The 22,810-nt window shown below is 45.8% G+C and overlaps 2 protein-coding genes across 2 annotated transcripts; both read left to right on the plus strand.

Annotated features, from left to right (window-relative positions):
• Window positions 1-748: 748 nt before the first annotated feature.
• On the plus strand, window positions 749-13,692 carry BKA55DRAFT_595818 (Cullin family-domain-containing protein; the record flags this gene model as incomplete). The annotated part of the gene is made up of 12 exons (XM_046195860.1): window positions 749-788; window positions 853-915; window positions 952-994; window positions 1,040-2,467; window positions 2,527-2,864; window positions 2,911-7,375; window positions 7,423-7,474; window positions 7,511-9,863; window positions 10,790-11,265; window positions 11,316-13,225; window positions 13,505-13,575; window positions 13,658-13,692. 12 exons carry the CDS (start codon window positions 749-751, stop codon window positions 13,690-13,692), a joined length of 11,274 nt encoding a protein of 3,757 aa, XP_046046871.1.
• A 6,033-nt stretch (window positions 13,693-19,725) lies between these two features.
• On the plus strand, window positions 19,726-21,985 carry BKA55DRAFT_92451 (uncharacterized protein). The gene has a single exon (XM_046201686.1). The coding sequence runs from the start codon at window positions 19,887-19,889 to the stop codon at window positions 21,888-21,890; it is 2,004 nt and encodes a 667-aa protein (XP_046046872.1). The 5' UTR covers window positions 19,726-19,886; the 3' UTR covers window positions 21,891-21,985.
• The last annotated feature ends 825 nt before the right edge of the window (window positions 21,986-22,810 follow it).

Genomic DNA, 22,810 nt, shown 5'->3' on the forward strand with positions numbered 1-22,810 from the left:
TTCTTAATTGTTTAGGCGGTGAGCAGCTTTCTGCCGCCTGCCAGCTCAGGGAGCTCTCAGGTATACCGCAAAAAAAAAAAAAAATAGGCACACCTCGGGGCTTAAGAACAAACGGAATATAGGCCTTGGAATCGTCTCTTAATCATTTATGACCTCCAACCAGAAATAGCAACAGAGTCAATGTCATAAAATCATATTGCCATTTTATTTTTGAAGTTAAAGATAACAAGGGGACATATAGTCTTGCAGACAAGCAATAAAATTGGGAGCTGTGGACAATTATAGAGCATTTCTGTCACCTAATGACACTCTACCTAAGGTAGGTAGTTTGTTTTAGCAGGTTGGTGGTATAAAGCATCCATGGATACGGACGGTGCCTATTTTCTGTAGCTGCAGCTTATTACACGTTCAAAGAAGTGTTCCTCTTTTGCAACCTTTTCACGGTTCTTCTCCGTACAATAGCCATTCGCTAGTTCATCCCGTTTTTTTTCTTCTCTTTGTGCTATTCTACACTCAGAACCTTGAAACATCACTTACTGGCCTCCACTGTCTTTGGTTGTCGAGCAAACGAGCTTAGACCATCGGATATCTGCATAATACGTACAGCAGGCACAATCTTCAGTCGGGCTTTCTGGCGGATTTGTGCACCAACTGTCTATTTCACCTCGTCTTTAGCTCCGATGACGATTTAATATTTCAATGAAGGAGGAAGAAGTCTTTGTGGCGGTTATACTCACTCGCGCTCATTATGGCCTCGTCTCATGGATTCAATGTTATGAATCTAGCGCGTTCGTAACCTATGGATACTAATACTTGTTTAATGGTTGCAACTACTAATACGACCGATCCCAGGTGATGTGAAGTCCGGCTCAGTCAGAGATCGAGAAAAGGCTGTAGATGGTATGCCTGCCTTTGGTATTTATTGACTTGAGGAACTCACATTCATCTTAGAACTGGCGCATCTTCTTAACCCACGGAATCGAGCTACAAACCTGTAAGCACAGAGCAACCCCTTTTCGTCCTCTCTAACAGGTTCAAGCTCCGACCTCGGTGACAAGAGTTACCACGAGATATTTGAAGCTATTTTCAGTTTTGTCCTTCGAGAGAAACCTATTTTCTATGACAAGAAGAAATCTCAAACAACAATAAATGCCACCACCTCTCGGCTATCAAAATGCGCCGATGCTGTACGCATGACAGTCGGACGTGGTAACCCAAAGATTGGACGAAAAACACTTCTCGCGATCGTGGACCACATCACTCAAGTTCTTCCGGGACCTAATGGCGATTTCGTGCCGCCTTTGCTCCAGGACTACATCAAAGCTTTGACCGAGGTGCTTTCCAGACCAGCTCACGTAGAGATTCTCGCCAGGAAAGAAGGCCATCCCTGGGAGCTCTGTGTCGGGTTCTTCCTCAGTGTTGCTCAGTTCTTGCTCCCTGATGAAGGAGATGTTTCAACCCTCGTCTTAGCTCGGGCGTCTCCGGCCTTGGTTCGATCATCACCAGCCCCAGGATCAACAGGATATGGTCGATCTGGAGGACGATCAACTCCTTCCACCCAAAGTCAGAGACGAGCTGCACCTGGCGAGGGTGGTCTACTGAAAGATGTCTTGGAAGGACTGTACTATCTTGTTGTTGGTGGAAATGCACCCCTACTTCGGCAATTCAAGGATATCACGCCAGTAGTTCTCAGAGTCTTGAGCCTCAAACAAGTCAGTCTTGGCTCTTTGCAGACTCTGGCATTCGCCATCATCAATGCAATTTTCTCTGCTATTCACGCTGATGATCTGGAGCACTCCAGCTCTCTGGTGCAAACTCTGTTGCCGCTCATGAGCTACTGGTGGAGATCAGAGAAAGTATCCCAGGATGAAGTGATCCGCGCGTTAAGAATTGAGATCTCTAGAAGTATCCTCTTGACACACCTTCACATAGAGCACTTAACTCTCAGGTCGTCGGATGGAACCATACGCTTGGACTTGGAAGATTTAGTAGAGAACATCTGGTCTGAATACTCAAGGCGTGGTGAAGCATTCCGCCTCCAAATGAGCGACATCACATTCGCCTTATCCTCATTACCGACCTATGGCCTACAGCTGGATGTTTTTGGCCTCCGGCCACATAATGTTTATGGCGAAGGACATTGGGCTATCGTCCAAAACCTGGCATTCCTCGAACGTATCATGGCACTGCCTCGTCTGAAAGGACAAGGAGATGACAATGGCGAGCAACAAGATGAGCAGCCACGAAAAAGACGGCGAACTCGTCAAGATAATTTGAGCCGCATCCGGCTTAAGCTAAAGGCTGTTGATGTCTCAATCTGCAGGACTGCCCTGCAGTTGATCCCATTTCTTTTAGCGCGTAATTCATTAAGCCGTGACGAACTTCTCGACTTATTGCCAGACTTGATATTATTGGCGAATGACAAGAACCCAGTCACAGCTTCTTGGGCCCTTATTGCTTCTGCAAGGTAAGATCACCCTTTCATTAGACACTATCCTGACAGGGCACACTACTGACACCTTTCAGCTGTATTGCTTACTCGAAAGGCTGCCATGACCAGGTGGACATGTGGCATCAGCTCTGGCGGTTCGCCATACGATCTGTCAGTCTGCCAGGAACGAGTCGAGCAGCCGCTGTGCTTCTACACCAGATGCTTGAAGCAGATGTTCTCCCTTATCACACCATTTCGCAGGACATTAATAACATGGTTACGACTGCCGATGTTAGTGGACCTAGCACCTTGAGTGATGCCTCTATCAGCTTGATGTTCCATGTACTTCATCTACGCAACGCAAAAGTCCCGAGCGCAAGTCAAAGTACATGCCATCATATCATTCGATGGGTCTTTCTACGATGGAACCCAAGTAAGTTTTGTTGTCTGAAACTCAAATCCATGTTAACATCCCGTAGATGAATCTGCTTTCGCATCCTATAACTCCTTGCACGTTCAGCCGATTCACTTGGTGAACCTCATTCGAACATGCTGCGGAACAACAGGCCTGGAGTTGACCTCCCACCCGGCAGCTCCAGGAGGCCCATTGACAGAGACCTGGAGTTCATTCAAAGAGATCGAGTCCTTCACACGGTACATCCTCCTCTCCGAAGATACACCTAACAATCCTGCAACGGTCGGGAGTTGCAGCTTCTCAAAGCCCACAAATTCGCCACCATTGGCGGATGCCAACACACGTTACGCTTCCCAGAAACTCACCCTTGAACTCTTTTACCCTAAGTTGGATGAACTGATGGAGCTTTGTACATCATGGACGAAGAAGATGAATGAAGGCGGTATCCAAATCTCTTTTGATCGCTTCCAAAGTCTTGTATCGGCCTGTTTGGCGGGCACATTGTTACTACCATTGTTTAGCGACATCAACTCGACTCAGTCTTCGTCTGTTGAGTCAACTCTCAAAGAAATTCTAGAGAAAGCATTGAATTCCGCCTTGACGTCCGTTGAGCCCAATGCGTTTGTCGATTCAATCTTACGAGCCATCCGGCCCATTATGCCTGATCTAAATACGACAAGCCTCAACAAGGTTCTTGCAAACAACCCTGGCCTTCTTCAACTTTTCTCTCGAATGTGGAGCTCATTTGGAGAACAAAAGGACCAGACGCATCATGACAACAGCATCGACTTGATGGACATTGACGAGGAGTTTGACTCACAAAGCAGCAGAGCAAGTTCAATTCATGCGCCAATGGTAGTCCCACGTTTCAACAACCAAATGAAATTAGATATGCAGGCTTTCTATACAGAAACGAGGACCCGGCTGAATTTCCTGTCTATGATAAACAACGACGTTGGGCAGATTGGCCTCATCCCTGATGCCTATGTGGAACATCTCGTCAACTTGCCGGACGATGACTTGCTCATGTGCCAAAACCTGCTACTAGACATCTCTACCTCTGATCTCGTTGTCACCCCGGATAACGCGCTTTCAATTATCGAGAGACTTGGGGAGTATATTGGCCAACCTGATTACCAGTGTGCCGAAGTTGTGTTAAGCACTTGCATTGGAGTGATCGATGGGCTTCACCCCATTTGGCTCAATGATAAAAAACATCTTTCAGACCGAGTGGGTGATCTTTATTATCATTTTATCAAGATCTGTCTCACATCAAACATATTCTCGCCAAGGGCCCAAACATCTATGGTTCGATTATTGTTTACCCTGCTCCGAACCAACACAGAATATGGCAAAGATCAAGGCCTTGATTCGCCTCGAACATGTTTACTTTACATCCTGAAGAACGGACCGATGCTGGTCAAATTCGCTATCTCCCTGAAGATCGCTAGCGTTTTCGATCTTTTTGTTCTCAAGCTTCATGATGAAGTTTTTGTGGATGTGCTGGACAGTTTACCAACCAACCCTCTCGATACTACTGGTATCGCATTCCGCTTGCTAGTCTTGTCAAATCTCGCATGCCGATGGTCGACATTGCTTCGGAGATGTACTTATCACATTTTCGAAACCCCAGGAAAGATATCGGACTCGACTCATTATGCGACTCGATGCTTGATCAATGTGTCAAACACGCTGAAATTGGAATCACCAAAAGCTTTGTTCCGCCTGTTCTCCCGACAACTCTTGTATACCTGGTTGGAATGTGACCCGATTCAGGATATCCCATTCTCCATCTTTGGTTTCGCGACCCTTGGAGATCTCCTCAAGTCTGCCCAGTCCGAAGCCATTGGCTTGACAGTAATGAGAGGACAAGACGAGGCATTTGCAGAGGTGTGCCGCAACCTAGGAAGTTCTGAAGGCGAGCTCGTTCGTCAAAATTTCACTACTGCCATTGCATATAGCATGATCTTTGGTGACTCAAATGGGGGCGAGGACAAGGAGCGAGGCGAGGCACACATCAAAAAGTTACTCGGAAGTCAAGTGTATATGGACTCTATTTATATCAACCTTGTTGATATAGCGGCCCTCTTCTTTGACCTAATCGACCAAGAAAATTCTCTGGAGAGGGTGTTTGCCAGGTACAAGCTTGACTACGCCGGCGAAATCATGGGTGCTGTGAAAGCCATTTCTCATTCACCTGCTGAGCTACCAGCTAACCAACAGCCAATGTTCAAGGCTAAGTATCTCATCCATGAACTTCACAGGCTCTGCCAAAACACGGAATTCCAATTTCACGACCTATGGACGCCACCTGTAGTTGTCTCGATCGCTCGAAAGCTTCTCAATACGGTACATCCAGCTTTAGGTCCCCTGCATGCATGTTCTGTTCTTCGAAAAGTTCGAGTCTTGATCTCCCTTGCCGGGTCAGTCGCTTGGGACTCTTATCCTCTAGAAATGCTTCTGAACGCAACCCGTAAGTTTATCACAGACTCGGAATGTGCAGATGATGCACTTGGAATTAGCCAGTATCTCCTGGGTCAGGGTGCCAAGCATCTCAGCAACGTGCCATCATTTCTCGCTGGTTATGCCCTTTCGACCCTCGCGTCGCTCCGAGTCTTCCTAGAATCGAGCCAGTCAAGCACTACCCAGGAAAGTCAGTTCAAAGCAACTATGAGCAAGGCAGAAAAGTTCCATGGATGGTTCAGCAAGTACCTGGAAGAGTATGACTCGCCAATGTTTAAGAATCTTGCGCAGAGAAGTGCCTTCAAATCCATAACACAGTCTGCTGCTCGCATTCGATCTTCTGGAAATGCTGAAAGAGGTACTGCTGAGAGCAAACTATTGCTGGATATCTTAGACGACGGTGGCGCAGATCACCAGCTTCTTAACGATTCTTCTCGCCAGCTAGCTCTCGGTCTACTTTGTAGCGACTTCAGCATTCCTGCATCAATCAAGGACGACATCATCGAATCTGACCAAGATGCTGTAAAGCATTCTACGGCTGTATGGAAAAGCTGCGATACAGAAAATCTGAGTGAGGAGTATCTAGCATGGGCAGGACGAGTTGTTGGGCGAGCGTTTTCGGCTTCCGGAGAGATCCCAGTCAATATTCTACGCGAATCGCATCTTACTCGCTACCAACAAATAGCTCCTGGATCAAATGGCTCAGAGATGGGAATACTTTACCTGCTTCAGGACCTCACCTCAAACCCCGATTCTGTCACTGCTGGTCTTGCCGAAGCTGCTCTGCGATCTATTGTCTCGGATGCTGCTATACTTGAGGATGAGCCACTAACTGTAGCTTGTCAGAAGAGCTTAGCGGAGTCTCTCTTAATAACTTCTCAATGGGGCTCACACAGATCTCCCCCGTCTGACAAAGCCCCTGTTGCTCCTCCTTCTTCACCAGATCAGCAGGACGTGTGGTCTGTTGAGATCACTTCGAAAGATTGGCTCCCGACCCTGAGCGCACATCTTGCTCAATGTGTTCCAGAGTCAATCATTCTCTCAGTCCTTGCCCCTATTCTCGCCAGAGTTGAGCACTTCGCAGAGAGCGCGTTTCCTTTCGTTGCTCATCTTGCGCTCTACTTTCCGATAAACCAACAACACTCCCCTAAGCGCCCATTTTCTGTGGCGATCAAGAGCTGGTTGAAATGCACTGATCCTGCAGCCAAAGCAAATCTGAAGCTTCTTATCAACATCCTTCTGTATCTCAGGACACAGCAGTACCCCAAAGAATCTTCAATAGCTGACCGATCGCATTGGCTAGAGGTGGATTCCGCGATGGTCGCATCAACGGCGTCGCGATGCGGCATGTATAAGACCGCTTTGCTATTCGCTGAGTATGTTACTCCTGAAACCTCGCGGTCCTCAAGAAGGTCCTCGGCTGCAAAGGAGGTGGACATGAGCGACACTCTCCTTACCATATTTGAGAATATTGATGATCCAGACGCATACTATGGACTACCCGAGGAACCCAGCCTTTCTAAGGTTGTCGCTCGTGTGGAATATGAGAATGATGGTCCCAGAAGTCTTGCATTCCGAGGCGCCATGTACGACAATCATATCTTTTACGGAGATCCAATGGCTCAGTCAGACGAACAAGCTCTAGTCAGAGCCTTGGGTACACTTGGATTGTCAGGACTCTCGAACTCACTTCTTCAGACACAACAAAACATGGAGTCATCCCCAGCTGCTCTCGAGGACACTTTCAATACTGCTAGGAAACTAGGGATTTGGAACCTCCCTGCTCCCTCAAGTGATCATCACGCGGTTACAGTATACAAGGCGTACCAAAGTATTTCTCAGGCAGCCGATATTGCGAATGTCCGAACAGCTGTGCATGAGGGCTTCACTCGCACGATGAGCAGCTTGGCCGCCCTCGATCTGAACGCAACTTCATTGAGGAAACGACTTGGAGCTTTGGCCTCATTAACCGAGCTTGACGACGTTATAGGCGTTTCTGACACGTCAGAGATGGATGGTCTTATCGACAAATTCAAAACTCGAAGCGATTGGATGCGGAGCGGACTGTGAGTACTCATTACTATTCATAGAGCATGCTACTAATTATCATTAGGTACGGTAGTGTTAGCCAGATCTTGTCTTGTCGTGGCTCTACGATGAGCATGGTCAGTCAGCAGAATACCCTTCGAACGAATATCAAGCTTTCCGCAGCTGCTGCAAGGCAAATGGAGGTTGAAGCAATGATTACCGCATCCCAGATCTACCGTTATCACCAAGCGACACAAGAGAGTCTAAGAATATCCACAGGGCTCACCAAGCTCATCCCAACATGCGCCGCCTTAGACATTCATGTTGATGCAGCGGTCAACATCGAGACAGCTAATTCTCTCTGGGATTTTGGTCAGATGAGCACATCCATCCGTATGCTACAAGGCATTGATAGAGATGCTTCCCTCAAAAAGCAAACTCTGCCGGTCAGTCGATCTGACTTACTTTCGAAGATTGGGTACCAGGTTTCTGTCGCTCGCCTTGAAGAGCCGCATGACATTCAGAAAAATTACCTGGAACCGGCACTCAAGGAGCTCAAAGGCAAAGGCCAAGGTCCCCAAGCAGGTGCTGTTTTTCATCAGTTTGCCATGTTCTGTGATCAACAACTGCAGGACCCAGATGGCCTGGAAGACCTGAAAAGGCTTCAAAATCTAAAAAAGGCCAAGGGCGATGAGGTGTCAGAACTGAAGACCCTTGTCAGCGGTACAAAGGATACTCAGCTGAAAACCAGATATTCACATGTCTTGAACAAGGAGAAGCAATGGCTAGACCTTGATGAGCAGGAATTGCGACGAGTCGAGCAGACTCGCAGTGAATTCGTTCGGCTGAGTCTCGAGAACTACCTCCTATCTCTTATCGCATCTGATGAACACAATAATGACGCCCTTCGTTTTACGGCTCTTTGGCTGGAGCGATCAGAAGAAGAGGCTACAAATAAGGCGGCTATGCGACATTTGTCTGATGTGCCAACAAGGAAGTTTGCTGGTCTCACCAATCAGTTGACATCTCGATTGCAAGACCAGGACACCTCGTTCCAGAAACTACTATTGGAGCTGGTCTACAAAATCTGTGTAGACCATCCTTATCACGGGATGTATCAGATCTGGTCTGGAACCAAGGCAAAAGCGCAGCAGAAGGATGATGTTGCCGTTTTACGTGTCAGAGCAACAGATCGTGTTGCGAAACGCCTTGCCGAGACGCAAACTGTAGCCAACATTTGGCTCTCGATCGACAAGACAAGCAAATACTATCACGCCCTTGCCATGGACCGGAACCCGAACAGGTACAAGTCAGGAGCGAAGATCCCACTCAAAGAGTCTACGCCCGGGCACAACCTCATCAATTGCTTGATCAAATACCGTATTCCATCTCCAACTATGCACATCGAACTCTCCCCTACAAAAGATTACTCAAAGGTCCCGATCATCTCCAAATTAGAGCCCACCATGACCATTGCTTCAGGCGTCAGTGCTCCCAAGATCATTACTGCCATTGGAAGTGATGGCATGCGCTACAAACAGCTTGTCAAAGGAGGACATGATGACCTGCGGCAGGATGCTATCATGGAACAGGTCTTTTCGGCCGTATCATCTCTGCTGAAGCTTCATAGGACGACTCAGCAGCGCAACCTAGGAATCAGGACATACAAGGTATTGCCACTTACTGCATCCTCAGGCCTGATTGAATTCGTCCCCAACACGATCCCACTTCACGAGTTCTTGATGCCCGCCCATGAAAGATACTACCCAAGAGACTTGAAGGGCTCCCAATGTCGTAAGGAAATATTTGGGGTTCAAAGTCGGACGGTAGAAACTCGAATCAGTACCTATCGCAAGGTCACGGAGAAATTCCATCCAGTCATGAGATACTTCTTTATGGAGCACTTCATGGATCCAGATGAATGGTTCCTAAAAAGACTAGCGTACACCAGAAGTACTGCGGCTATATCGATGCTGGGGCACGTTCTTGGTCTAGGAGACCGACATGGGCACAACATTCTCCTGGACCACAAGACAGGAGAAGTTGTCCACATTGACTTGGGTGTAGCATTTGAGGCTGGCCGTATTCTGCCAGTACCGGAGCTGGTCCCTTTCAGACTGACAAGAGACATTGTGGATGGAATGGGAATCACCAAGACAGAAGGCGTCTTCCGAAGATGCTGCGAGTTCACACTAGATGCTCTAAGAGAAGAGCAGTACTCAATCATGACAATCTTGGATGTGTTACGTTTTGATCCGTTGTACACGTGGTCGATCTCACCACTTCGACTCGCCAAACTTCAAAAGGCGAGACACAACGACGAAACTCCAATGGACGATGAACAAAGCGAGGCGGAAACGAAGAAGGGCAAAAAGGCTGCAGGGCACGTCAACGAACCGTCTGAAGCTGATCGTGCTTTAGAGATTGTGAGAAAGAAGCTTTCCAAGACGTTGAGTGTGACTGCAACGGTAAACAAGTTGATCAATCAAGCCACAGACGAGCGAAATTTGGCAGTATTGTATTCTGGTAAGTTGATAAGTTGTCACCCATTTGAGCTCTCAACTAACAAACCCCTTTTCCCAGGTTGGGCAGCGTATGCTTAAGATCACATGTTTTGAAGTAGTCGACTTGGAAGCACAGAGGAATGTGGTATCTGTCATGAAGTTAGTAAGGCACTGAAGACTCAATCATAATACATGACACAGAGAATACATGCATATCACATGTAGCTCAAGATTCAGCTCAAGACATGAATTTCATTTTACGTATGATCAGGGTATTTGAGGACACTGTGATCATTTGATAACGATTTCATAAATGCTTGCTAGAACTCAAGGAAGTCCAAGCTATCAATACCTGGATGTAAGTTGAGTTGCCGATACCCAATGGTTACCCTAAGCTCATAGGGAACGAACTTAGGGAACTTAGATGGAGCCAGGTAGCTAGACTTGTGTTCCATTGAAAGATTGCGATTATATTTTTGTCTTGTAAGATCATGCATAATATCGCCAGTTTTGGCAAATTGCGAGTTGTCGCATTGTTTTTGTCATACAAACCGATGACGCTTTTTAAGCCGGAGATAGAGTGCAGTAGCTCCAGTTTCTTATCTTATCATACCATTGATACAAACACCTTCAATCAATATACCCGGCCTCATCTATTATTCAGACTTGCCATCATCTCCAAAAGAATTGACTTGACACGTCTTCGATAGTACATCTTCGTACCTTGTTAAGCAAGAAATATTGTGATAATTTACCTCCAACCGGCATCCGCTCACGATTGAATACCGCAACCAAATACCGGATAGTCCGAGAAACCGAGGCCTGCGTGACAGCTCTTCTAACGGTTGTTCCAGGCCTCGTTCTTTTCTTGCTATATCGCCTGGATTCACTCCATGCAACCGTTGGCGTCGGAAAGAACTTCTCCCTCCCGGCGAAGGCCGCGGTTAGACTCATCATCCTCAGCATCACCTCCCTTTGCCACCTCCAAGCGAGCGCGCTTCGAAATGACCACCGCCAAAGCGCGGGGCAAGCTCCCCGAGACCATCGACCTGACGCAGCCATCTTCTGCGTTCAAGCCTTATGCTGGTTCCAAGAAGCTTGTTATCAAGAACCTGCGAGCGCCCACGAGTCGAGATACGCAGGTCGCCGAGTACTATAAGCGGACGGAGAAGGAGCTCGAGGATTCCCTTGATGCTGTCTTTGCAGGACGGACACCTGACGTTCCCTTGGAGAGGCTGTACAGGGGTGTTGAGGATGTCTGTCGAAAGGGGGATCCCGCGAAGGTGTACCAAATGCTCAAAGAGAGAATTGATATACACTTGCAGCGGATTGTGCTACCTAGAATCCAGAGGAATGGACTCGCTTCGAACCTCGATACTTTGAAGAGCGCACTAGCGGAATGGAAGGTTTGGAATACACAAACAGTAGGCTGCATGTTCCTATATGGGTTTGAGATGCTAACAACTATTTGCAGATATTGATTCGATCAACATTCAGCTACCTGGACCGAACATATTTATTACAGAAGAATCTCGCATCTATAAACGATATGGCGATCCAGCAATTCAGAAAGATGACATTCCCATCCCAGAGTCATGCCTATAAAAACTCCGTCGGCGTCAAGCTAATCGCAGGTGTTTGCAATTTGGTTGAGAATGATCGAAGAGGCATCGACCAAATTGAACCGGCATTACTGAAAGATTCCATCATGATGCTTTATGTCTTGGAGGTTTATGTCAAGCACTTTGAGCCCTACTTTTTGGAGCAATCTGAGAAATATTTCAAGGAATTTGGTGAAGCTTGGAGCACATCAAGTCTCAAGGATTACATTTTGGTTTGCGAAAAGTTACTGAAAAAGGAAGACTATCGCTGCATCCAATTCAACCTCGATAGTACGACGGAGAAGCAGCTTATGGACTCTGCGCACACCCATCTCATCACCAACTACTCAGAAAAGCTTCTCAACGGTGGCAACCTGGCGAAGCTGCTGGCTGATAGAGAAGTTGAGTCAATGAAGGCTTTGTATGACTTGCTTCGTTTATCAGGCATCCAAAAGAAGATGAAGGATCCATGGGGCGACTACATTCGATCAACGGGTTCAGCAATCATCAGCGACAAGGACAAGGGCGACCAAATGGTTTTGCGCTTATTAGAGCTCCGTCGATCACTCGACTTGATGATTCGAGATGCTTTCAATAAGGACGAAGACTTCCTTTGGGGCATGAGGGATTCTTTTGGGAAGTTCATGAACGACCGCAAGGCTGCTTCTTGCTGGGACACAGGAACATCCAAGATCGGCGAGATGATCGCCAAATATATTGACATGCTTCTGCGAGGTGGCTTGAAGTCATTACCCAAAGAGCTTTTGTCAGATGTGAAAGATCGAGCGACAGCTGAGAAAGAAGGTCAAGCCAGCACTGGTGATGAGGATGCTGAGCTTGATAGACAACTTGATCAGGCGCTCGAGCTGTTCCGCTTCATCGAGGGCAAGGACGCCTTCGAGGCATTTTACAAGAAAGACTTGGCTCGGAGATTGCTCATGGGACGAAGTGCGAGCCAAGATGCTGAGCGTAACATGTTAACAAAGCTTCGAGGAGAGTGCGGTGCGAATTTTACACATAATCTGGAACAGATGTTCAAGGATCAGGAACTTGCCAAAGATGAAATGGAGTCTTTCAAGCAATGGTGTCAAGGCAGTGCTGAGCGTAAGAATCCTCTGGACCTTTCCGTCATGATCCTGTCGGCTGCTGCGTGGCCAACCTACCCCGATGTTCGTCTCAACCTGCCGGATGAGGTTGCTACGCAGATCGAGAGATTTGACAAGTATTACAAGAATAAGCACACAGGACGAGCCTTGACGTGGAAGCACTCATTAGCTCACTGCTCCCTCAAGGGTATCTTCGCCAAGGGTCCGAAGGAGCTTCTTGTATCTGCATACCAGGCTGTGGTTCTGATGATGTTTAACAGCGTGCCAGCCGATGGATTCCTGGCATATGAACAGATTGCTACAGGAACCGGTCTTTCAGGCGGTGATCTTGATCGCACACTGCAGTCGCTCGCTTGTGGCAAGGCGCGAGTGCTAACCAAGCACCCAAAGGGTCGTGATGTCAAGCCTACTGATACGTTTACATTTAACAAAACATTTACGGATCCCAAGTACAGAGTCAAGATTAATCAGATCCAGCTGAAGGAGACAAAGGAAGAGAACAAGGCTACGCATGAAAGAATTGCGCAAGACCGACGTTTTGAGACACAGGCAGCCATCGTTAGAATAATGAAAAGTCGCAAGAGCATGGGCCATAGCGAGCTAGTGGCAGAGGTTATCAACCTGACAAAGAAGAGAGGTAGTGTTGAGCCGGCGGCGATTAAGAAGGAGATTGAAAGGTGTGTGATACAATACGCTAATGATACTTTCTGGTGGTGGCTAACGCACGATACAGTCTTATTGAGAAGGATTACATCGAAAGAGAGGGCAATTCCTACGTGTATCTGGCATAAGGCTTTGATAGTAATGAAGATTGGTGATGCAAGGCTATCAGGCTCAATGCTGAAGACGGCAGTAAGAGGGGTTGTAGATGTATAGCAGCTGCATGCTGCAACGACACAGACATGTACGTATACCAATGAATTTGATTTATATCAAAAGATAACTCCACCTTGAAGCAAAAGACGAAACCTGGGAATCGAACATCGAACAAAAAGAAACGAAGCAAGGGGGGACCATAGGGGGCAAGGTAAGTACAGTTGAGTAACATAATGTTAACTGACTGAGCTACTTCGCTGAATGAGCAGACAACTACTTTGATATATAACCAGGCTATCCATGTCTGCAAGAAACTGTTGATTGGTGAGAATGGTGGCGTTTGGTTGATGGGGCGTGGGTGCCTAGAGGGCTGAAGTGATATCCTTGCTAATTGCGAGGGTCACCAGTTCTGCCAAGCTTCTTCAAATTACTTTGAGCTCAAGTGATTTTGATATGAGACAGCCGGTCAGTGGGCTTGGTATCTGGACTCTTGAATTGTGAAGAAATCTCGAGATGGAAATATGCCTATACGTAGAGAATTCTTGCAGGATCAAAGTCAACAAGGGGAGAATCAAGACTCAAAATTCTAACTGAGACAGAAATATCAATTAAAAAGTCTCGTGAGAGTTTTAAATCTCAGTTATGATTTATTCATAGAGTCAAGAGCAAGTGCCAGGAACTATTAGCAGTAGAGGCTTGAATTGTCAGTATTTAACCTCTTCAACGCAAAAATGAACTCAATAATTATATTGACAATCTAATTACAAGCTTATCAATACCACTTGCTACATTCAATTTTGCTTTGAAATATCCTAAGAGGTCGAGTATAGCAACCACAATGCATCTCATTATAAGCTCCGAGTCACGATTGAACTTGTAGCCTGACATGTACTGACCTGTGTCTCTGTCTGAGCCCGTCTCTTCGTCAATCCTCAGAACCAAGAGGCTTCAAAAGGCCCTGGACGACATGTTGCTGTATTGTTTCGTGCCCTTGCCAGATTCGAGGCAGGTCATGTCATATCTCAACATCATGGGAGAGGAGGAAGGGGACTTTCATCAATCCCGGCAGACTGGTATGGACGATAGGGAAGTGAAAATTGAAGAGAATGTATAGGCTGCGAACGCGAATCTATTCTGATGGATCTTTACCAGCACAATGAGCTGTGTTCTTTGAAATGAACGAGTTACATATCTCTTTAGGCGGCATAAAGCTCCGGCGGGGTCACGATAGGGGTGTAGGACCTATCAAAATAAGCGCTACTTAAAGTATATTCTTACATACCTAAATTTGCATGTAATAGAAGTACTAGCAGTCAGCCGTATTATAAATAGCTATATTATATACTTTACAGCCATATATAGTCTATACCCTTTATTTATTTCCTAATATTAGCTATAGATAACCTCCTTTTTCCTTCTTCCTTTTAAAGGGTTAGGCTTGACCCTGCTAGAAGCCTTTATAAGCTAGGCAGCTTGAATGTATGCCCTAATAGATATAATTAATATCTCTTTATAGGTAAATTTGCCGTGCTTCTGTATCCTTAATGTCTTCTTTTATTCCTATATAGCCTCTCTTCCTTATATAACTTTTAGTTATATATCTATTAAAAATAGCATTATAAATATACTCTTTTTAAGCTTTAAGTATACTATAGGGCTTTTAATAAGGCTGCTGTGTTTTCTTCTATAAAATGAAGCTATTTATAAGTATAACTTTAAGGAGGAAAGACTAAAGTAATACTTACTAAAGACCGCGCTAGAATTAGTGCTAATATATTATATAAGATTATATTTAATTATTATAGTTAATATAATTTATTTTATTATTATATTAAGTAGTAATAGTAAGAATAGGGATTATCTTAAAGCTATTACTATTAAAGACCTGCTGCAGGCGCTATAATTCTGCCTTTGTGCCTCTTTTAGCAGGCTTTTTTCTCTTTTTTAATATATGCTTATAAGGGGCTCTGCTAAGTATAGTTAAAAGGAAAAGCATAATATTACTATCTTTCTAAGCGATTTAGATAACCTAGGGAGAAAGAAAAAGGATAAATTAGTAAGGGAAATATAGGTAAAGCTATCTATACCTATTTATCTTATATTAGGATTAAATATACCTTATTATATTATAAAGCTATACTATTAGGAGCTTTTTTAGTCTCTTTTATATGCTTTATCTTAGTAGTAATACTGCAGTTAAGGCATATTATGCCTATAATACTATAGCTAAGCTACTAAAGAAGGCAGAAGAGCTATAATAATAAGAAGAGGTTATTTATAAAGATATAATATATCTATATTAATAGCCTTTTTAGTAGGTAAACTATAATACTTTATATATTATTAAGAGGAATTTCAGTTTATAGCTTTCCCTTCTTGCTATATAGCATTAATATAGGTAGCTTAATTATAATAGCCTTATATAATAATGCCTTTATATACTAAAGTTACTGCAGAAAGAAGCCTTATTAGGCAATAACCTAGACTTTAAACCTTATAGGTATAGGTTTATTTTTAATAACTATTATCTTTTTTAATCTGCCTATAAAAGGGATTATATACTTATTTATAGTAAGATTAATTCTTAGAAAATAAAGCTTAATAAATACCCTTTATATATAATTAGACTACTCTTTAGCCGCTTAGAAGGTCTTTAGAAGGTTACTCTTATCCCTTATATTAAGCTTAGTATAGTTAAAAGTGCAGAAATACCTTATAATTAGCTCGAACTTCTATAATAGCATAAACTTAATAATTAAGTAAAGAGGGCGCTAATCTCCTAGGCTAGGGGACTTCTAATAGTCTTTAATTAATATTTCCCTATAAATTCTTAGGTAAATAAGGACCTTAAGCTATATATAAGCTATTATAGTAGAGATGCCTTCTTACTTAAGAATATAGGACTATTTAGAAAGGGAGGTATTTTAGTTATTAATAATAGCATTTTTAAGTAAGTAAATAACCTAGCTATTAGTATATTTAATCTATAATTATATAAGGGAAATAGATATAAAAAGCTAGAATAATTTAAGTAATTCCTTAAGTAAAGGGTTAATCTTAAAATTATAATATTCTAGGTTAAAAGGTTAAAAATTATTATTATAGCCCTCTTTAGGCAGAAAAATAGGCATGCCAGTAAGGTCATTAGCTGCCCTTAAAGGCAGGGTATTAAAGCTATAATTATCTATATAATTAGGTATCTCTTAGGAGCTTATTATTTTAATTAAGATATATTAGGGTTAATTTATATAAGGATTTTAATAATTTTGGCTGTAGTAAATGAAGAAGCTATCTGACAAGAACTTTATATACCCTGCAGGTACTAGTGTTATTAGTAAGCAAGGTGGGGCGAGTGACCTGCCGGAGCCTTATGCCGCTTAAAGAGATAGTCAGAAGATCAATCCGGATGCATCGTAGTCCCCATACATGGGATTTCCAGCAACTCTATGTCTATCATGCTAGAATAAGACGAATATAATCGACATCCTTTCGATCTTTTTGCCCTGATCCTGCACAGATGTGCTCTCTCACTTGCTGACTTGAGCAACTCGTAAGAGATGCCTCATCTGTTTACGGCGCCGACGCTTCGGGAGAACAAGAAGTGCGATTTGGAAACTAGAAAAAAAAAAGAAAAAAGAAAAAGGGTTGAAAATAGCAATCGAGTAGTGAAAAGTGGTATTCGTGGCTTCTTGGGAAGGCGACAGGACCTACGCGTTCTGTTGGGCTGAGGAACTCGGCCTCGAACGAGAATGACGAGGCAGTTGAAAAGGACACCTAGAGACTCACCGACGGCATTGAATGGAGTAAGAATGAGAGTCTAGACTTGGCACAGCATTCTCCTGGTATGTCACCAGTCATACAATGCGCTGAAGACAACAAGTTTACGTATCTATTTGGGTCTCTAGACAAATACATATCAATGGCAGGCTTAGTGGCCCCATGGGAAGACACTGTATCACTCGAGATCTTGGTACTTTACATTAGGCATGATGAGACAACAAGTCAGTATTTCCTCCTGAATCTCTACCGACTGGTTACCTTCTGAATTGACGGACAAAGGTACAGAGACATGCTCTACGTGTATCAATGCTCCGATTCTTAGAGATACATTTTGAGGCAAACGATGTTATCGACCATTGATGAATGTCGTTGGTGTACACCAATGACTAGCACTTAACACTGCTACATATAATACTCGGATTAACAAAAAGAGTAGCCGGTCGCCCTCAGCCCAAGAAAAAAAAAAAGCAAAGGGATCGACCCCTCACGAGGCATCCACGAGGCAGCCATGTTCGGGCGCCCGGCCAAAGTTAGCAGACATAAACTGAGGGTGTGAAGGAGAAACGCCTTGAATATTCCATCGCAAAAAGAGAATTCTATGTCTCAGCGTAACCTCATTTGACAGGCGGCTAGTTGCCTGATCATCGACTTTTGTACCGCCATCGGAAAGAATTGATATATTGAACGCTCTTGACAGGTCACACGGCCACGAGGAAGACATGACTTTGTACTATCGCCAACTGTATTATGTGTTGCTATGCTGTGCTGTCTCAAATCAAGACTACCCGTATTTATGTCTCAGAATTCATACAGAATTCATAACGACTAAACGTGAAACATGCTCACTTTTCGCCTCATTTTGTTGTCGCATTGTGTCTCGACGTATAGAAACTCATGGACGCCATCCTTCAACAGCCTGCGCCGCACATGCACTTCTAGACTGGGTCATTCTACCTCTGCATCACATATGTCCGACATATTCACATATAGAGTTGCAATACAACTAGGGCGTTTTTCGATCAAACTGCTGACTATATCGTGCATAAGATGGGATGGGCCGTGACGCGGTGTAAATGGATTGCGTTACCGCCATCTACACCTTTGACACACTCATTTCCAAGGAGTCATTATGCTTCAATCTCACTTTATGCGCATTTTCAACCACGTTAATCCTAACTGCCGTTGACTTGGCGAACCAACGGACGAAGCATCTAGAACCGTAATATGCACTTTATCTTGACTGTCTGCCTTGCGAGACTTGGTAATCAATAATCACATCAACCAAATATGCACACCATTCAGCTCACTACTGTACATCCTCTGCAATTACTTGCATACCCGACCTTCCCGTGAAGCTATTCCTTAGTGCAAGTCTCAACTTGTTTCACCGGTTCCTCGATATGTCCAACCCGGACCTGTCGCTCTGACTTTTATGCTATAGCGGACAATGCCTAATTCCACGATGCACTTCTCGACTGTGGCGATACGCTGTGTCTGTGTAGCACAAGCTTCGGACATATCGAACGACATCAACGCCCAACGTGTTCGTGGTGATTTTTGAGTCCAGCCATGGTGTATCTGAGGCAATTATCTGATTCAACAGCACAGCAATGCAGGGCCCTTTTGCACTCGAACAAATGGTTACGCAGCGTGAAAGATCTCCAGATCATCGTGTTAGACTCTCACCGGGCGACAGAGGGCAGCAGAGTAACACACATAGACGCTCATAGTGAATAACATAGTAAGCATGGGTTGCTGTGTCTTAGAAACGGCGATCGCCTTCCTGCATATCTGGGCGCTGACAGAACGGGCTGTCGGTGTCGGGTCCCAGATCGTCTCAGGTCAGCCTCTCGGCAACTTGCCTCATCGCTCATCGACGGTCGCCATATCGGTAACACATAATGGAGACGCCGGTTGAAAGGACCATCTTGAGTCGTTGGATGAATTCTGCCGATTGCCTGATGCAAGTCAGTCTGGCAGCGTCGCCCAGGCGATGCTGCCGTATCTTGGCAGAGGCCGGCAAAGAATGCATTTACCGATTACCTAGTTTATCTCGGCTGAGAGCCCTATTGCAGCTTATTCATGGTATCGCAATCCATGTGCGTAGTTGGCTTGCGCCAAGTGGTTGTGCCGTTGGTGGAGGTTAGCCGGCGGACCACCAACTTCAGCCCAGAACAACCAACAGATGGTTCGCCTTTATCAACCTTCAGTTTCTCAGTAACACAAAACTGCCTTTTATCATCAAGAGCACTCATCATTGCCGTCTTGTGTCGGGATACCAGATCAAGCAACCAATGCCAATACGTACTTATCTTGAGCAATGGCTGTTCAAGTTCAAATAGACCCTCACTCGCCCTTTGAGTTTCCCACAGAGATCCAGAGACACTCCCATCATTCAACTTGAACAAACAATTCTTCATTTCCTCATATCTACAAGTAAAAGAAACTCGCTCCAATTGCTTGACACATCTACCTCAACAAGGCTGTACTGCGCCCCTCCTTGGCCTTCAACCTTCCATCCGCCCCCCATCTTCTCACTAGGACGCATCCCTCTGCTATCTCGCCAGCCTCACTTTTCATTTGCACAAGTCTTTGGACACAGAAGTTTTCGAATCCCTCCCAAGCTGCGCCCACCCAAGCTCTCCATCTCCAGTCGTATATATCATAGCCCTATTCTTCCTCTCAATCGATTCAGTCCCAGAATTGGAATTCCCCATTCACCTAGCAAATACCAATCACATTATGGCTGGTCCTCTTCCTGTCGGGGCTATGCCTCAAAATATCCCAGCACCAATGCATCAACATACTCAAGCTCCCCAACCACGACCTCCAATGCCCCAGCAGAACGGAGCCCCTGCAGGGCTTCCTGCATTCATGCCCGTCAACACCCGGCCCTATAGCCATCCTCCCGCCCCTCCCATGGATCTGCGGCGGCAAGATCCTGCTGAGATCAAAAATGCCCGAAGCAGGGAGCCTCTCATGTACAGAGCTCTCCGCCTCGAAAAGACCCCTAGTGCCTCCAGTGGTGGCAAGGCACGGGATACAGAATATGACTGGGAGACCATTACCCGTACAGACAAGAATATGTCCCAATCAAGGATCAAGGATAGGATCGAGCACTTGGATAAGACCACAAGATCTGTCTCAAAGAAGAAGCAAGACAAGAACGAGACTATCCAGCTCCAGCTCGACAGGGCCCAAGCTGATCTGACCAAAGAGGACCATGATATCCGGTTCTACTATAAGTTGGCCCAGATCGAATCAGAATGGCGGGCGGCAGATGATCCCAGACACCGGGATGATAGAAGTGTACGGAGCTCCAGAAAGCATAGAAGCCACTCGAAGCGGAGCAAATCTCCCAGGCTCGAGAGAGTGGCAATCAATGCATATTTCCAGCGGATGCCAGCCGATGGTCGGCATAGCTCCAGAACTCTCGATACACATGGATCGATGAGACAGCCAAGGCAAATCCAGCAGACACCTGCCGAACGACCTATGGGAGGTTTACCCCCTCTTACCCTTCCCCGAGGATTTGTGCCCCCTCCCCCTCCTTCTGCTCCTGCTGTTGCAGCCCCTGTCAGGCCAGCGCCTCCTGCAGCGTCTGCCCCAAAATTGAACGGTCAACCCAGGCCTCCTATGGGGGAACAAAATGTTCCTCGCATGCCCCAAGCCCAGTCCCCTCGACAGGGTCCATTCAACAACGCACAGCAAAGTGGCATGCCACCTGCAAAGCCAGGAAATGCGGTCCCTCATAATGCGGGTGTCGTAGCACCACCTCCAGCACCGGCACCAGGACAAGTTCCAGCTCGACCACCCCCAAGGCTACCAGCAATCAATATTCCCATCGACCGGCCACAACATGGGCCATTGCCAGGCGTGAAGGCTCCGCCACAAATGCCACCATCGGGTCCCGGTGCACCCAAGGCTCCATTTGAGGCAGGCAATCGCTCACCAAGGAAGATGGTCGCAGAGTCAGGGCCCAATGTTAAACATAACATCAAGGTTTATCATACCTCAGACCGAAGTTCCTCGCCATCCGATGGTGATGGTGACGAGTGGTCAGAAGGTGGAAGTGAGGGCACAAGGCCGTCGTCCATTGGTTCCGGTAGCAGTCCGCAACGGGGTCGAGGGCGTAGCCCAAACCCGAAGCGCATGCCTTCCGATCATCACGAAAACATCATCATCCAGGATTCTCGCAACCTCAGAAAAGATGCCGAAGATATGCCTGATGACCGTTCTTCTCGACATTCTGATCGGCAGCATGTGCGGTTTAATTCCCCTGGCCGTCGCTACCGTGACGAAAGTTGCTCGCCTAGACGCGAACATCATTCTCCTCGAGAACAGCCATGGAAAGGAGGGCCACCACGAATTATCCAGGCACCAACATCTGGCGTCCGTCATGTGCGTGGCACTGCACCTCGATGGGATGAGTCTTATGATATCAGACCCAGTCGTACCGACAAGCCCCTTGAGCGAGCAAGATTAGATGACGGGCATCGTGAGCGCGACGTTCGAAGAGACAATGATTGCTTCAAATATCTTGAAGAGGATCTTCGATGGCGCCGTGAATTCAAGGAGAGGCGAGAAGATCGAAGGCCCGATGATTACAAGTACACGGACCCTGAACCTCGCTGGAGTGATCGACGGGCTCGAGAGTATATGAGCCACAGGGAGCCACGTTATTCAAGTCAGCACCATGAAGATCGTGAGGCTTATAGGAGATACAGTGACCGACGAGACTGGTAGCATGAGTCGGCAGTCTTCTTTGTTGAAATTATTGTGCTTTTCATATTGTTTGAATAGGACCATTTCTTTTTGCTAGCATACCGACTGGATGATTTCAACGCCAAGGTTTGGGAATGGCGTTTTTATCGTTTCATGAGTGATGAAGGAGTTGATAATTCGAAATCGCACTTATCTTGGAGCAAAAATGAATCAATGAAAAACATTTTCAATGCTAATAATCTCATACTGTACAAATGATTCATGCCTTGGTGTTGACATGAAACTTGAATTAAATGTATGAACGGCAATTAAAGGAATCAAGGCCACGTGACACCGGTAGTGGTTGAGTGAGGGGTGTCGCGCCTGGAACGCGTCGAGGCAGGTATTCATTTGAAGACTTCATTCGTCGTACCTGACCGACCAGAATTCGGGGCCAAGACGCGTCCCTATCCTGCAGTAAATCACAACCTGCTCCTACCTAATATGACAGGACCGTTGGGTACTTCATCGATAACCTCGTTTTCGTCCAATTGAGCCTTGCATCTTCCTACCTCATCTTTTCATTCTCCCCTCCTTCCTTCCTCGTTTTCCTACCTAACCTTTAGCTAAGGTATCGCCAACTCGCGATATTTTATGAAGGTTGGTATCAACCACCTTCCTTTTCGTTCCTCGCCGGCACGGGCATTCCTTCTTCGACAAGCTGTGCAACAACAGCAACGAGTTCAGGTGCACTCAGCTGGTCCGATATATTCACCAAACCTCGACGCAATGTTGCACCGTGCAAACAGCCAATACGAGGCCAATGGCCCTCCTCCCCAAAGGAGTCAGCCTAGAAGCCAACCGTTCCTTCCCTCCAGTAGCCCAAGTACTACTCACAATGCCGATATTCGACAACAACTAAAGAAGCCAAACGCCCCTGCTGTGTCGGCGAGGACCATGCC

This window comes from Fusarium redolens (genome assembly GCF_020744475.1).
Source record: "Fusarium redolens strain MPI-CAGE-AT-0023 chromosome Unknown BKA55scaffold_12, whole genome shotgun sequence".
Lineage (NCBI taxonomy): Eukaryota > Fungi > Ascomycota > Sordariomycetes > Hypocreales > Nectriaceae > Fusarium > Fusarium redolens.

What these genes read in the sequence shown, in the direction of transcription:
- BKA55DRAFT_92451 (XM_046201686.1), top strand. Translation starts at nt 19,887, where the DNA reads ATGGCTGGTCCTCTTCCTGTCGGGGCTATGCCTCAAAATATCCCAGCA.